The sequence below is a fragment of the Dipodomys spectabilis genome, unplaced genomic scaffold (genome assembly GCF_019054845.1).
Source record: "Dipodomys spectabilis isolate Male_0828 unplaced genomic scaffold, ASM1905484v1 ptg000187l, whole genome shotgun sequence".
In the NCBI taxonomy this organism is placed as follows: Eukaryota; Metazoa; Chordata; class Mammalia; order Rodentia; family Heteromyidae; genus Dipodomys; species Dipodomys spectabilis.
The window spans coordinates 744591-761376 of record NW_024870864.1 but is presented as its reverse complement, the minus strand read 5'-3'; the positions used below and the strand labels follow the sequence as shown (position 1 = coordinate 761376).

Sequence of the window (16786 nt, the reverse complement as noted above, 5' to 3'; positions counted from 1 at the left end):
TTAATAAAGTAATTTTTCCAAAATTAATTTAAAATTAAAGGAGGCCAGGCCAGGCAAGGTGGTATACATCTGTAATTCTAGCACTCAAGAAGGGAGTAAAATCCCAAGTTCAAGGACAGCTTATACCTCATATTGAAACCCTTGCTCAAAAAAAACAAAAACAAAAACAAGCTGGGCACCGGTGGCTCACACCTGTAATCCTAGTTACTCAGAAGGCTGAGATCTGAGGATCACAGGTCAGAGCCAGCCCAGGTAGGAAAGTCCATGAGACTCGTATCTCAAATAAACCACTAGAAAACCAGAAGTGGCGCTGTGGCTAAGCGGTAGAGCGCTTGCCTTGATCTAAAGAGTTGAGGGATGGCGCCCAGGCGCAGAGTTCTAGCCCCATGACAGACAAAACAACAACCAAAAGAATCCCCACAAGATAACCCTTTTCTTTTTTACTTTTTTGGCTTTGTTGTTTATCTTTTTGCCTACTAGAATATTTTGAACAAAACTGAATCCACATCATGGACACATTTAAATCATGTGAACTAAGAAAGATTCAGCAACACACAATGATTGCCCGTTCATTTTTTTTTTTTTTTGGTGGTACCTAAGCATTACCAGGATATTACATCATCCATATTAAACACATTCTATCACCTGTCAATTTTACATAAGATTCCTTTTGTGGGTTTGTTGTTGTTTTATTTTGTTTTTTGTGTTTTTTTTTTTTGTGTTACTAGGATCTGAACTCAGGGCTTTGGGCTTGCTAGGCAGGCATTCTACCACTGACTCATGGCCCCAGCCCACAGGATTTCTTACTTCCCAAACATTTTATATAGACTTTTATGCAAACAGTTGAAAAGATAACTGACCATCTATACCCCATGTGCTCCATTGGATTCAATAACTATTTCAACTTTACAAAGTTGCTTTACCTCCGAGAGAAAGACATAACTGACAGTAACTCTACTGGCTTTCTTGGAAGATGGGTAGGTGTTCTCCTTTCAGCTACTGCCTCATTTCTGGCATGCTACTTTTAAATCTGAGTGAAACTCTGCATTTCTTAATTTACGAAATTGAAAACACTCCGTGGCTATATTTCTACGTATTATAAACTATAGTATATATTACTGAATATATTATATCCATCTGTTTTACAGGTTCCATAAAAACACAGATAACATCTCATCCTCCCAAGTAGCTAGAATTACAGGATACACTACCTTGCCATGTTCAAGAAGTAAGTCTCTTGTTTTTAATTAAAAGAATTCAAACAAACCCAATTATGCATGTATATTTTCCTTTCTCACTGAGCCCGGAACTTAACATACCAGTTAGATTCAATTTAGGAATAGGCAATGGTTCTGTTGGAACAGGATGATATGCAAACAAGGTAAACATTCCTCGTCCTACTGGAAGAGCCATAGTTCGCTGACACAACTGAAGCAATCTACAATTAAAATATATACAAAAAATGTTAAAGCAAAGCAGAATTGGCATGCAATCCATAGGCATTTCAAAAAGAGGCATAATGTGTATGATGAAATCACCTCAAAGTAAATCTATACAGATATAGGTGAACGACCCAAACATGACTGTTCTCGTTTTAACATGCTTGCTCCTACTTGGAACTTCAAAGGGGAAACACATTTTCTTTGTTTTGTGTTGCTTTGAATTAAACCTGGGTGGCCTACAAACCAAACAAATTCTTCCTAAATATTCAAAGAAAATTTACAATTCTACTCCAATTGATGTTAACCTTCTCAAAGGAAAATATAGTGCTTTCTGAGTTTCATTCTTATGTAATTTTTAGTCTGCCCTCAATTTATGCAGAAGCTTCCTTCCATCCTTTATGTCAATACTCCCTCAGGAATGCCATCACCTCTGTGGTTGCATGCACAGAAAGAAGGTGAGTGGATTTCTTGTGTCTCTAGAAGAAACAGAGAATTCATTTCACTTACATGGTGACTAGGATTTATTTACTAACCAATACTAATAATACCAGTATATACCAACTTTAGTTCAAGGTTAAGATGGTACCTCTCTAACTGGAATTTTTTTTCTGCTTTTCTCCTGAAATTCTCTGTATTGCATCTAAAGCAAGATGAAAGCTAAAAATGTAGAAGTAGGAATTTATAATTAAGAAACTTTTTAAAGCTTTATTTGAAAATATTTTTTAAAAACATGCAGTAATAGCCCATATTTTATCTTCAGACAAAGCTATTCATTAAAACTTTTTTTCTTTTTGTCGGTCATGGAGCTTGAACTTTGGGCTTGGGCCCTATCCCTCAGCTCTTCAGCTCAAGGCTAGTGCTCCACCGCTTGAGTCACAGTGCCACTTCTGGTTTTCTAGTGGTTTATTGGAGGTAAGAGTCTCATGGACTTTCCTGCCCAGGCTGGCTTTGAACGGTGATCCTCACATCTCAGCCTCCTGAGTAGCTAGGATTACAGGCGTGAGCCACCGGCGCCTGGCTTATTAAAACATATTTTTTCCCTAATTACACACACATACCACCACCCCCAACACTACCACTATCTAGCTCATTACAAAGGAAAATCTTGCTGTTGAAATCAATTTGGGTTCAGGGAAATTCAAACCCAAATGACTGCATTCCACAGAATTTTTTGGTGGAGTTCTTATACCTTATCCAATTCAATCTTGCAGAAGTCACAAAATTAACATAGTAATGACAACAATACTATATCCCTTGAATCTAAAATGGCACTGGTAAGGTGCATCATGATCTCATTAGGTACTAAAAAAAAAGGAAAAAACTACTGCCAATTAAACTGACATCTGACTAAAGGATACATTTTAATTTCAGAGACAGTCAAAACAAAGAGAGCATCAATGTATTCCATTACTAATAATGTCTGGCTACACTGAGCATTACTAAGTCCTAAGCAGTATTCAATGTTGTATAAAAAGAACTCACTTGGTACAAAGGGCAACCCCAGGTATAAATGTCATAATCATGAATACTCACAGCTAAAGCAAATGAGGCAACAACGGGTTAAGTAATTTATCTACACTCATCCAGAAGACAGTGGCTCTGGAGCCCCTTCTCATAACTACTGCAATCCAATCTGAACTTCTTTATCCATACATATTTTTATTTACAGGTGACCAATCTCTAGGTATATATGGAAAGCAAACAGTAATAGAGAAATTCTAACTAACTCAGGTCTCCAGTCACCTGTGGTTAAGTTGTTGTGGTAGCACCTCCCCTTGAAATAGTACTGTAAGATAAAAGACAGCAGTGGAAGAGCAGGGACAGATGACAAAAACATGGCAGAAAACAATATAAGAGAATTTAAAAATACAAGGTGAGAGCTGGGAAGGTGGCTCAGTGGTAGAGCGCTTGCCTTGCATGTATGAGGCCCTGGGTTCGATTCCTCAGCACCACATAAGCAGAAAAGCTAGAAGTGGTTGTGTGGCTCAAGTGGTAGAGTGATAGCCTTTAGCTGAAGATCTGAGGGACAGCGCCCAGGCCCAGAGTTCAGGACCCACAACCAACAAAAACAAAAAAAAACAGAAAAATACAAGGTGAAGTTCCCAAGCCAACAGCTCGTAAGTGTCACAGGATTATGATATTGATTGCAAATTATCAAGTGCTGGAGAAAAATAGAGAATTTCCTATAACATTTTGGATAAAGTAAAAGGAACTACTATGAGTTTAAAGGCACAACCCCAACTCTAAATCTATTCTTAATTAACACAAAGACAATGAGTCAGGGTTTTCTTTTGCTTGTAAGTCCTTAAGGTAATTACCAGCAAAATGGTTTTAGTTTTTTCTGAAGTACAATGTTGTATTTTAAGAAGGGTATAATTATATCACTAAAAGCCAAATACACTTAGAAAACATGCATAGATAATGCATAAAAATTTTAAATGTGGGCTAGGAATGTGGCTTAGTGGTAGAGTGCTTGCCTAGTATGCTCGATTCCTTGGTACCAAATAAACAAAAAAATAAAATAAAAAAAAGTTAATGAGTAGTTGGCTTTAACTTGAAAGCAATTTTGTTAGTGTTCTTAGGGTTTAAAATACTAAGACCCTAAAGGAAAACAAATATAAATCAGTGTCCAATGTAAGAAAAACCTCAGAGGAATAGACAACAAATGTCTTCACCTGTTTTCTTTCTCTTCAATAAACTCATGGTCGCTGAGTTCTGGGTACTGCACCACATTGACACGGACAGGGTGTGCACTTTGAAGCAGCCTTCGCACATCCTGCACCCTTAAGTCTTCACTCCAGATTAGTGACATAACCTCATGATTCAAGTCATTCATGCCATCATCTTCCTCCTCAGCCTCCGTTCCTGAAGAAACATCTGATGAGAGCACCTAAGTAACAGACATCATTATAATACTAACTTTAAAACTCTGGTCACGAATTTACTGAACATGAGGACATAACACATCAACCACTACAACTCTATCATTACACAAGTATGAACGCCAAAGCAGAACTAGTGGAGCTGAAGGTACACAAATCTAAAGGTACCCTACAAAGTTGGGGTACTGATGTACTGCCCAAGAACTTCTATTTTCAAGTGACCCTCCTGGGGTGGCCTCCTACATAGGACTATGTTTTGAGCTCCTACAAATCTTTTGTAAAAGTAGTTTATTCCTTATTTGGAAAAATCAGTGAATGGACGTAAAAGGGTTAAAAGAACAATAGTCAGGTGGTGAACCCACTAGGGAAACACTGTAAATAAATTGTACAAAATCTGCAGCTTCATCATTTTAAAAAGCAAGTAACTATTCTAAGTAGAATAAAAGCCCCAATCACTATTAGAAAAGAAATGATGACTGTTATTAATGGAAGCAGAAAGGGAAAAAACATGAAGGTTAAATGGAGCCAGGAAATGTGCTCTTTCTTTAGTCCTATTGAGAATTTTTCATTATTGGTCTTTTTCTTTTCCTAAGTGAAAAGTTTCTTAGAAAAAGATTGAAAATCAAAAATTTTTTTAGAGACTGAAGAGATTAATTCCATGATTGTCACCCTGTCCTTATAATCTATGTGATTTAATATGGGGCTTTCCAGTCTAAGCAATTCTGATGTGCAACTGAATGGAATCTCTTCATGTTCTCTCAAGAGTTTTGTATCCCCTTATTAATAAAAGATTTCCAACATTTAATGTGGAAACATCTGGCTTGTATGCTCAAATAAACATTGTTTTTTCTTAAAAATACACTTTAGTTTCTATGGACTCTCTCATTTTAAAAGCAACTATAGAATTCCATTGTGTATATTCCATATTTTCTTGATCCATTCATCTACTGAGGGTATCTGGGTTGGTTCCATATCTTAGCTATAGTAAATAGCGCTGCAATATAGTCGTGCTGGTAGCTTCAGTGTGCTCTTGTTTGTGAACATTTGGGTAAATGCCCAAAAGTGGGATTGCTGGGTCATAGGGGAGTTCTATGTGGAGTCTTTTGAGGAACCTCCATACTGCTTTCCAAAGTGGTTGAACAAGTTTACACTCCTACCAACAATGCAGTAAGGTTCCCTTCTGTCCACATCCCTTCCAGCATCTGTTGTTATTAGAGTTCTTGATTTTAGCCATTCTAACTGGAGGGAGGTGGTATCTTAATGTTGTTTTGATTTGCATTTCTTTTATGGCTAGAGGTTGAGCATTTCTTCATGTGTCTATTGGCCATCCTTCTTTCCTCTTCAGAGAAGTTTCTCTTTAAGTCTTTAGTCCACTTATTTATTGGGCAGTTGTTTCTTTGAGGATTTGTTGTTGGGGGATTTAATTTTTTGCGTTCAAGGTATATTTTAGATATGAGACCCTTGTCCACTGTATGGCTAGTGAAGATCTTCTCCCAGTCCGTGGGCTTTCTATTGATCTTGCTATGTCCTTTGCCATGCAGAGGTTCTGCAATTTCATGCAATCCCATTTGTCCAACCTTTCTTTAATTTGTTGTGTTTCTGGGTCTCTATTAAAAAGAAAATGTGGGCCTGTGCCAAGGAGACCTAGGGTTTCTCCTATTCCATCCTGTAATGTTTTCAGTGTCTGCTTTGACTCCAAGGTCTTTGATCCATTTGGAGTTGATTCTGGTGCAGGGTGATATGTAAGGATCTAGCTTTAGTTTTCTACAAGTAGTTAACCAATTTTGCCAGCACCATTTACTGAAGAGGCTGTCTTTCTTCCATTCTATTTTTTTAGCTCCCTTATTGAAGATTAGATGGCTATAAGTCTGTAGGTTCATTTCTGGGTTTTCAATTCTATTCCACTGGTCCTGAGGTCTGTTCTTGTGCCAGTACCAAGCTGTTTTGATTACTATGGCTTTATAGTAGAGTTTGAAATTTTGTATTGCTATTCCTCCAGCAGTGTTCTTTCTGTTGAGGATCGTTTTTGCTATTCGGGGTCTTTTATTGTTCCATATGAATTTTTGGATTGCCTCTTCTCTTTCCTTGAAGAATGAGGTTGGAATTTTGATATGTATCGCATTGAATTTGTAGATAGCCTTGGGAAGTATTGCCATTTTCATGATGTTGATCTTTCCAATCCAGGAGCATGGGAGTTTTTGCCACTTGCCCCATTTGTTAGGAAATGGAAAGGCTTGGAAAAAATTATATTAAGTGAAGTACTCCAGGCCCAAAGAAACATGGGTCCCATGGTTTCCCTTACTTGCAACATCTAGTATATGTCTGAGTCAAGCAGAAAAGGTCAGATAAGGTGATGTTAGGGAAATGAACCCTAAGATATGTATTCAAATTTTTTTTCTTTCATGCGATTGTTTCTAACACATTTATAAGATGATTTCTTTGTTGCTTTGTATGTTCCTCCCCCACAGTATAATCCCTGCTTTCACTGTATTTGATGTCGGTATAATTTTATAAATTGTGGAGGGGAAGGGGAAAAACAAATCGTTTAAATAGGGATACAGGTGGACCCATTGCAACAATGAGATGTACAAGTCGTTATGTCGAAAACGAACTTTACAACATGGCTGGGGGGGGGGGAGGATTGGGTCGGGGGGGGGGGCTGGGGAGGATGGGAAGGGATGGGAAAGGGAAACAAAGGAGGAGGCTACAATGCTTGATAAGAAATGTACTCATTGTCTTGCCCATGTAATTGTAATCCCTCTGTACAGTATTTTCACAATAAAAAAAAATTAACAAAATAAAAAAAATAAAAGCAACTCTAGTCTATGTTTCTATCAATGGCATGCTGGACATCCGATTAATGATGGACCCAGAAAATAATATTTATGCTTATTGACACTGTAGCAGGAAGTACTTTAATATTCGCACAACAAAAACTCCTAATGACATGGTTCTCAAACTGTAGCACATCATTAGGTTGTTCTATTGGATTACTTAACCTCATCCATTATAAACCCAAATAGCTGACAAGTTGAATTTAGATGAAACTGGTTATAAAATGTATCCTCCAGAACTAAACAAATTGATTCAGATAGAATTCTTTAAAATTATATTTAAATACAGATAGGAATATTTGTGGTAATGATCAGCATTCACAGTTAAAAAAAAAAAAAAAAAAAAAAGAGAAAGAAACCTAAGTGCTAAAGGTCTTCTTTGTTCAAGAAAAACTGGACTAGCAGAGAAGATTTGTTTTCAGGAAATATACTAATTCAACTAAGAATTAGCTGCCATCTAGACACAAATTCATGGAGATCAGATCGTCATGGAAACTGATTCAGGCACAGGGCCATGATAACCAACAGTGAGATTAAGAGTGAATTTTGATACACGCTCTGCTAATAGTCCAAGACCTAATGTGATTTATCAATAGTTACAATGCACAGGTAATTGTGTGATGATTCAAAGAGGCTATCCTTTTTTTTTCTTTTTTTTTTTGTGGGGAAAGGTAAAAGGGTAATTGAACCTAGAGCCACTCAACCCACATCCCAAGTTCCTTTGTTTATAAAGAGATAGGGTCCAACTTTCCCTGGGATAGTCTCCAACTCACAACCAAATTTCTCAGATTCCTGAGTAAATGGGATTTATTACAAGCACAAACTACCACACCTGGATTACTATTTATTTTTAGAATTAGAGTTCTAAGAGATTTGAAGGTTCCCTTTTTAAATTAAATTTAATTAATTTTTACAGTGTTGTGGTTGAAATCCAGTCTAATACACTATAGGCAAGTACTCTACCACTGAGGTACACTTCCAACCCAATACTCAGTACATAATTATGCACATTTTGAGGGTGCATTATGGTATTTTAATATATAATAAATTAAGGAATGATCAGATCAGGGTAATTGGCATGTCGGTCACCTGAAATATTATCACTGTTTTGTGTTAGAAACATCCAAAATCCTCTCTACTAGAGATTTTGATACATTCAAATTAACTTGTCAACCAGGTCCTCACAAGTCTCATTTTAAGATTTTAAGTAAATTAAAAGGGAGATAACTAGAAAGTAAAAAGTATTTTACCTTACTTTTAATTTCAGGCTTCTTGGAACTCATTCTTAAAAAGATAAAATGGAGGAGAGTATTTCATGACATCTTCTAAACAACATGAGGAGAAAAAAGTGCTTTTTGCCAAGGGCTTCACTTCCATATGATTAAACAAATATATTTATACTTACTTAAAAGTTTATATCAAGAAATTCAACACTTCAAAAGCATTTGGGAGAGAAAACAGTTATATTTTAACTATCTAAATTCAGGATATGTGTCATCCAATTTTTTCTACACAAAAGTCAATGAACAGCTTAATTACTAAGGTACAAATACGGAAACAGTCATAGTTGTTTTTCTGCTGACTTAGTACTTATCCTGATTCAAGACAAAGAAAAGTCCAGGAGAGACATAGTAGTCACAAAATCCCCTGCTTTGTGTTCAGTTTGCAACTATTAAAATGTGTTTAGAACTGGCATGGTGGCTCAAGCCTGAAATCCTATCGATTTGGGAGGGTGATAGAGAGGTTAACAGTTCCAGGCCAGCCCAGACAAAATAGCTTGAGATCTTAACAGAAGAAGCAGGGTATGGTAGTATATACCTGTCATCCTTGCTACATCAGGAAGTCTAAAATAGAAGTATCACATTCCACATACAGGCCAGAAAAAAAGTGAGAGCCTATCTAAACAAACAAAAGTAACAGTGCTAAAAAGAACTGAAAGCATGTCAAGAGGAGAGAACCTAGAAAGCACAAGCCTACCTACTGAAATAATAATGATGATGATGGTATGTTCAATTTTAAACCCTATCTAGAATATAAAAGACAAACTTATGGAGCTGGGCAGGTGGCTGAGTGGTAGAGTGCCTGCCTTGCATTCATGAGGCCCTGAGTTTGATTCCTCAGCACCACATAAGCAGAAAAAGCCAGAAGAGGCACTGTGGCTCAAGTGGTAGAGTGCTAGCCTTGTGCTGAAGAGCTGAGAGACAGTACCCAGGCCTAGAGCTCAGGCCCACAACCGACCAAAAAAAAAAAAAAAAAAGACAAATTGATATGCACAAAGAGATACAGAAAAAAATAAAATCATTCTATTTTTTTTTTTTTTTTAATTTTCTCTAAGGACAAAACTGATACTCAGGCCCCACAACTGACAAAAAAAAAAAAGAGAGAGAAACTGATATGCAAAAAGAGACACAGAAAAAAATCCTAAGGACAAAACTGAACTTTAAATTTCCTAGGCTGATACTCACAGATTTCCCTCTGGGTAAGTTTCCTTCACAAGCCTGTTTGGAAAGATCCTGACGTCCAATCAAGACACAGACAGCTTCTGGCCAATCTGAATCAGGTTGCTCTCGACAATGATAAATTGCATCTCTGATGGGAAGAGCAATTCCAAAAGGAAGAGTTTCCAAATCTCTTAAAGTGAATCCTTGCAGTGAAAAGAAGGAAGATAATGTTAATTTAGAATTGCAACTCCTCCAATAATCCTCTGACTGGCTACTGAAAGTTTGTCCTAACAACTAAAGAAGAAATTCATTTTAATCATCTTACTGGCATATGAAATGCTTGCTTTTAGGAATTAGTATAAATGATCTCAAAGAGAACACCTAAAATCCTGACACAGAATAAAAGAAAACACAGGGAAAAAAAAGAGAACTCCCAAAATAAAGACAAACTACCCCAAATGGAAAATACAAATAACAAAAACAAACTTCCCAAAAGAGGAAATACAAATGGTTTAGACACATAAGAGCTGATGATCTACTTAATGAGTAGTCAGGGAAATATAAAATAAAACTGACAAAATAGCTTCATATTCAATTGACAAGTATTAAAGTCAATCAACACTAAGACATGGCAAGTACACAGAGCAATGTAAACTGGTATAACCACACTGGGAGACCTAGTATGTACTCAGTCACAAGAAACTTGTGCCCATATGCCCAAAGATACAAGTATAAATATATCCAATAGAAAGACTGTTTCACTATGCCACAAAAGGAATACAAGTTCCTTTGTCTAATTTTAACATAATGACCTATTTCTACATAAGTTATCATGGATAAATCTTTAAAATAATGCTGTTTGAAGAAGACTGAACATTTCTGTCAAATATATATTTATATAAACTGTAGAACTATAAAGAAAACCAAGGTGAAGATAAGAAATAATGTAGGCAAGATAGTGTTCACATGTAACAATGAGGTATGTGGGAGGAGAGTAGCATACAGGAACAAGTACACAGGGGCCTACAACTGCAGTGGTAATAATCTATTCCTAAAGGTGGGTAACAAATATTCTCTCCAACTAAACATATACATTTCATTGAATGTATAACATAGTTCATATTTTAAATATTTAGATTTCTCAGGGTAATTCAAATTACGTTTCTTATTATTTTTGCAACTTTAATATTATGCATTATTTATAATATAGAAAGTTGACCATTATTTAGGCAAAATAGTTCCTTAGTTAAGAATAACATTTTATTAAATATCAAGTGATATAAAGATGAACAGAACTCATCTGATATTTCTGGCATAAGTAGTCTATACAGATAAGACAACTATTATCATTCTCAAGGTGGTGTGCAAAAAAAGAAAACCTGTGAGGTACTTCATTTAGGCATTCTCTAGGTAAGAACTCAGAAACATCTTGTAATATTCATTAAAAATTATTTTTGAACTGTATACACACACATATAAAAGATAGCACCCATTTTTTTTAACATGTGCTCATCAGCACTTTTTAATTTTCAGCTCTGTTTTCAAAAGGTTATTTTTCTCCTTCTTCGCAGATGAATGTTTGGTTCATTCATCATGATACCTGAGTCCCCTGGCCCTTATCCTTCAAAAGCTTATTTTTACACAATTTTAGACTTTGCCAGAAATAATTGTTTTTGAAACCTGTGTATCATTATGGTTTCAAGTTCAAATATACAGATGAAAGTTCTCCAGTTTATATAAGCAGAGCCTCAACCATACTAAGAGGAATAAAAAATAAAGACATTTTTGCACTAAGAAGTAAAAAGCTAATATCCTAACTACTGTTACAACTTATGAAATTGCCTGGAAGAAGAAGTCTGGTTTGATGACCCATAATTTCAGTCTTAGGTCTTTTCACACACAGCTGGATCCCCTCTCCCCTTGTATCTGAGTTCTAGGTAGCATGCAGGAAGCATGCAAAAAGCAGGACCTAGTTAGAAGGTAGATGCTCTTACCCACACTGGTCATCCAAACAACTAATCTTTCAGCTAGGCTAGAAACAGACGTACAATGCCGGAAACTAAACCTATATAGGATAGAACACAATTATTAAACACAACAGTAAAACAGTACCATTTTAAATTCTAAATATGCAAGCACGATCTGAATAAAAGTTACCTCTTTTCTTCTTGCTCCAATTGTGACTTCTGAGGAGCTAAAAGGCAATAAAATGAAACTTTCTGTGAATAGCTTCACTGAGAGAAAGAATACATAAAAATATGTAAAGACACTTGGAAATAAAAATTCATTAACAATCAACTCAGAAAAAATAATACAATAAGCAGTATTTGGAAAACCTGGAAAATTTAACGATTTCCTGGAAGCTACCATGATTCTCTTTAGATATACTACAGTAAAGTAAGATTTGTCAAATTTTGAGTAATCCTGGCATACAAAAATAACTTCTGGATTTTATACTAAAACATCATAGAAGAAGCAACATATGGCCTCTAAAGCAAACATAGACAAACATTTTAATTTTCTTGTTATGATAGTGGCATTTGTACAAATGTATTTTAGGACAAGTGTGGCAACTGGTAGCTATTTGGGAGATCAAGAGGATCTTGGTTCAAGAACAACCAAGGCTAAGATGTTCACAGGATCCCATCTCAACCAAACAAAACCTGGACATGGTGGCTTGTACATATCAGCCCAGCTAATTGAGTAAGTACAAATGGGAACATGTGGTCCAGGCTGGTCCAAGCTAGTCCAGGCTGGTCCAGGCTGGTCCAGGCTGGCCCAGGCAAAGAGAGAGACTATATCTGAAAAATACTGAAAGCAAAAGGGGCTAGTAAAGCACCTGCCTACAAGTGTAAGCCTGCATTCAAAATCTCAGTATTGCAAATAATAATAATTCTTTTGAATTACTTACTTATAGTTAGTTTGGATAAATATTGTGAGGCATCATCAGAAACACAGCTCTCATCACCAAGGATGTAGAGGGCAATACTCTGTAGAAATAGAAAACAGTCATTTTTTTTTAAACGTTTTTGAGACAGGATCTTACTACATAGCTCAGGCTGGGATGGAACTTGTAATCCTCCTGCCTTATTCTACCCAGTGTTGAGGATATATAAGTACTATTAATATTTTTTTAAGTACTGAGGTATAATTAGGGAGAAAAAAATACTGTTAGAAGATTTATCCATTTTAGGTGTTAAAATTCTATGACTCCATGACAACCATAATAAAATCATGTGACCACAGCATACTCACAACACAGAGTATCTGTACTACAGCAAAAGGCTCCCTGTGCCCTCTACCATCACCCCACTTCCTCCTACACCAACACTAGAAACCTTTTCTTGACTCACAGTTTTGCCTGTCCTACAACATTATGTAAAAGAGATTATACAATATATAATCTTTCATGTTTTCCTTCTGTAATGTAGCATAGTGCCTTTGAGAATCATTTGCTTTACTGCTTATATTAGAAGTTTGTTTCTATTTACTGCTGAACTATTCCATTATGCAGATGTACTAATTTTACTCAAAAATTGGTGGACCTCTGGGTTGTTTTCAATGTGTTAATTATGAGAAAACTTGTTTTAAGCATTCACACTTGAATTTTTGTATACGTATGTTTCTGATTCTCTTAAGTAAACACCTAAAAGTAGAATTGTTTTACAAAAAACTCAGTTTTCCAAATTCTGCACGATTTTTGCAGCCTCACCAGCAAAATGAGTTTTAGTTGCTTCATATTCTCACCAAAACTGAATTTTACTCATCCTAATGGGTATCTAGTCGCATCCTAGTAGTATCTAAGAGCTATTTAGAAGTATCTCAATTTGGCTTTAATTTGTTTTAAAACATTATGCTTATTTACAAACAATACCAAGAAAATTTTTCTAGTAAATAGGTCTCAAAAAAGAAAAAATAAAGGTTTCTACTACAGTGCCAAATCATATGACCACACACATATTTTAAAATGTTAACTGTTTTCAATCTATTTTGGATGTGGAGGTGGGATTAACTACTAGGCAAAATCATCTTTATTTAATCTCCACACTCTAAATTCCAAAGAGCTGTAGTAGTATTTGCTTTCACGAAGAAAGCAAGTTACCACATCCTTTTGTCCACAATACATATATACCATCCTATCCAAAAAGTTTAAATATATGCCCTATAGCAAATACAAAAATATGTATTGTTAATCTATTTTTAGATGTAAATCACATTAATGAAAAATAGCACAATAATATAGATAAACTATACCTATTAAATAAGAAATCATGAGGCTTCTTAAAGACAATAGGCCCACAATAAACCTTAGATCCCTTCCTTATTTTCCCTTCCTTCATTTCATCTAAGGTTAATCAGCCAATACCATATCTCCTCTAGTACCTGCAGACATAGTAGAGCCATAGCTAAGAGTCTAGAATGATTGTTACAAATATCTCATTAGCAAAACATCTAATAAGTCTAACAATAAAACTCATGACAAAACTAAAAGCTTCTGTTGTTTATTTTCACGTATTTTTTAAGTAGGTCTGTGAGCACACAAGTGATAAAGGAATACTGAGAGTATAAAAATCTAAAGAAAGACAAAAAGGTAAGCTGAGCACAAAAGCCAATTTTACTAAGAATATATTTTAAATCATGTATTTGAGAAGAAAAATTATTAATATCTTAATTAGTAAAGTCCTATAGCAATATCTTAATTATTCTAATAAACTTAATAAAATTATCTTGATAAACTACAACAATATGCTAATAAACACCTACAAACTTTTTTTTTTTGGTCAGTCATGGGGCTTGAACTCTGGGCTTGGGCGCTGTTTCTGCGCTCTTCAGCTCAAGGCAAGCGCTCTACCTCTTGAGCCACAGCATCATTTCTGGTTTCCTAGTGGTTTTTATTGGAGATAAAGAGTCTCATGGACTTTCCTGCCCAGGCTGGCTTTGAACCGTGATCCTCAGATCTCAGCCTCCTGAATAGCTAGGATCACAGGCATAAGCCACCGGTGCCCAGGTACCTACAATCATTTTCAAAAAACTACAATTCAAAAACAGTCAAAGGAGCCGGGTGCCGGTGGCTCATGCCTGTAATCCTAGCTACGCAGGAGGCTGAGATCTGAGAATCACGGTTCAAAGCCAGCCAGGGCAGGAAAGTCCGTGAGATTCATCTCCAATGAAGCACTAGAAAACCAGAAGTAGCGCTGTGGCTCAAGTGGTAGAGCGCTCACCTTGAGCTGAAGAGCTGAAGGATAGCACCCAAGCCCAGAGTTCAAGCCCCATGACCAACCAAAAAACAAAACAAAACAACAACAACAAAAAAAAACAGTCAAATAATTTAGACATTTCTTTGAACATATAAATTGGCTATAAGCACACAAAAATATCCTCAACATCACTGGCCATTGGAGAAATCACTGTTCATTAGAAAACCACAATGAAATGCTATTTCTTACCTACTAGGATGGCTATTAAAAAAAAAAAAATCAAGAAAAAAACGTTGGCAAGAATGTAGTAAAAATGAAACCTGTCGGAGCTGGTAGCTCACGCCTATCTCAGGCCTATAATCCTAGCTACTCAGGAGGCTGAGATCTGAGGATAACAGTTCAAAGCCAGCCTGGGTAGGAAATTCATGAGACTCTTATCTCCAATAGACCACTCAGAAAACCGGAAGTAGTGCAGTGGCTCAAGTGGTAGAGCACTAGCCTTGAGATAAAGAGCTAAGGAACAGAGTTCAGACCCAGAGTAAAAGCCCCATGACGGACAAAAAAATAATTAATTAAAATAAAATCGAGACCCTAACTCTTGCATTGTTGGTGGGAATATAAAATACTGCAGCTAATATAAAATACATTTAGTGGTTCCTGAAATGGACATCAAACTATATGAACTAGTATATACCTTTCCAAGTACAAATCAAAAAGAACCCAAAGCAGACTTACAGATTGTACAACTTATACAGATTGGTACAAGTGACAGTTAACAGGGTAGCATCATCCACAACAGCCAAGAGGTGGACATAACTCATGTATACATGAATAGAGAATAGGAGAAACTATTTATTTACTATTTATTTATTATATATCTACACAATAATTATTCATTTAAGAAGGAATGTGATTTTGGCAATGCTATAACATGAATAAATTCTGAAAATATTATTCTATGTGGAGTACTTTGTGTAGTAGAAAATAAGGATTAGTAAATATTGTATGAGCCTAACAAGAGGTACCTAAAATAGGCAAATTTCATGTCAACAAAATACAAGTTACCAGGGTCAAAACACACACACACCATTGATGGCTCACACCTGCAAACTTAGCTATTAAGGAGGCTGAGTTCCATAGGATAGTGGAGGTTTTTTGGTTTTTTTGGTGTCAGAAAACCAGATAACCCACAGAATAAGAAAAAAAAATCGCCGCCGCTTTTCAACATATGAAGGATTAATATTCAGACTATAAAAAGAGCTCATAATATTAAACAGTAAAAGAACAAGTAATCCAAATAATAAATGGGTAAGAGGTAAACTGAATGAACAGTTCTCAGAGGAAATACAAATGGCTAAGGCATATATCCTGCCAGTGCTGATGGCTCGTACCTGTAATCCTAGCTACTCAAGAGGCTGAAATCTGAGGATCACAGTTAGAAGCCAGCCATGGCAGAAAAGGCCCCATGAGACTCATATCTTCAATTATCCATTCAAAAACCAGAAGTAGAACTGTGGCTCAAAGTGGTAGAGCACCAGCCTTCAGCAAAAAACATCAGGGACAGTGTCCAGGCCCTGAGGAGTTCAAGGCCAAAAAAAAAAAATTCAGTTTGGATGTATGTATATATGTATGTATGAAAATGTCATAATGCATGTACAATTAATATATGCTAATAAAACAACAACAACATTAAACAAGACAGTCACCACACTGAATACATACCAAGACTACTAGTCTGCTTCTTTCACAGATGCCAGGGAGGTAAGGATAGGGTGGCATTCCTTCACCTTGAAGACAAGAACTCACCCACTGATAAATACTTGGTGGCTCAGAAGTAAAAAATGATGGACGATGCATAAATCCTGTTTGCCCTTTAAAATTAGATAGGTGTTTATAAAGAGTCAAGAACATGTAAGAGAACACTATTTTATTCTAAAGGGAAGATGATTAACTGTACCAGTCATTTCAAAACAATCAGGATAACATTTT

General features: G+C 36.0%; 1 protein-coding gene across 1 annotated transcript in view; it reads right to left on the bottom strand.

Annotated features, from left to right (window-relative positions):
* The window catches only part of Anapc1 (anaphase promoting complex subunit 1), a 101653-nt gene that overhangs the window by 45808 nt on the left and 39059 nt on the right, over positions 1 to 16786 (bottom strand). The window contains exons 21-27 of the mRNA XM_042695563.1: positions 16520 to 16668; positions 12511 to 12589; positions 11757 to 11793; positions 11594 to 11664; positions 9624 to 9802; positions 4118 to 4332; positions 1320 to 1438 (exon numbers count right to left, since the gene is read on the bottom strand). Coding sequence (XP_042551497.1) covers positions 1320 to 1438; positions 4118 to 4332; positions 9624 to 9802; positions 11594 to 11664; positions 11757 to 11793; positions 12511 to 12589; positions 16520 to 16668 — 849 coding nt within the window. The remainder of the gene's footprint in view (positions 1 to 1319; positions 1439 to 4117; positions 4333 to 9623; positions 9803 to 11593; positions 11665 to 11756; positions 11794 to 12510; positions 12590 to 16519; positions 16669 to 16786) is intronic.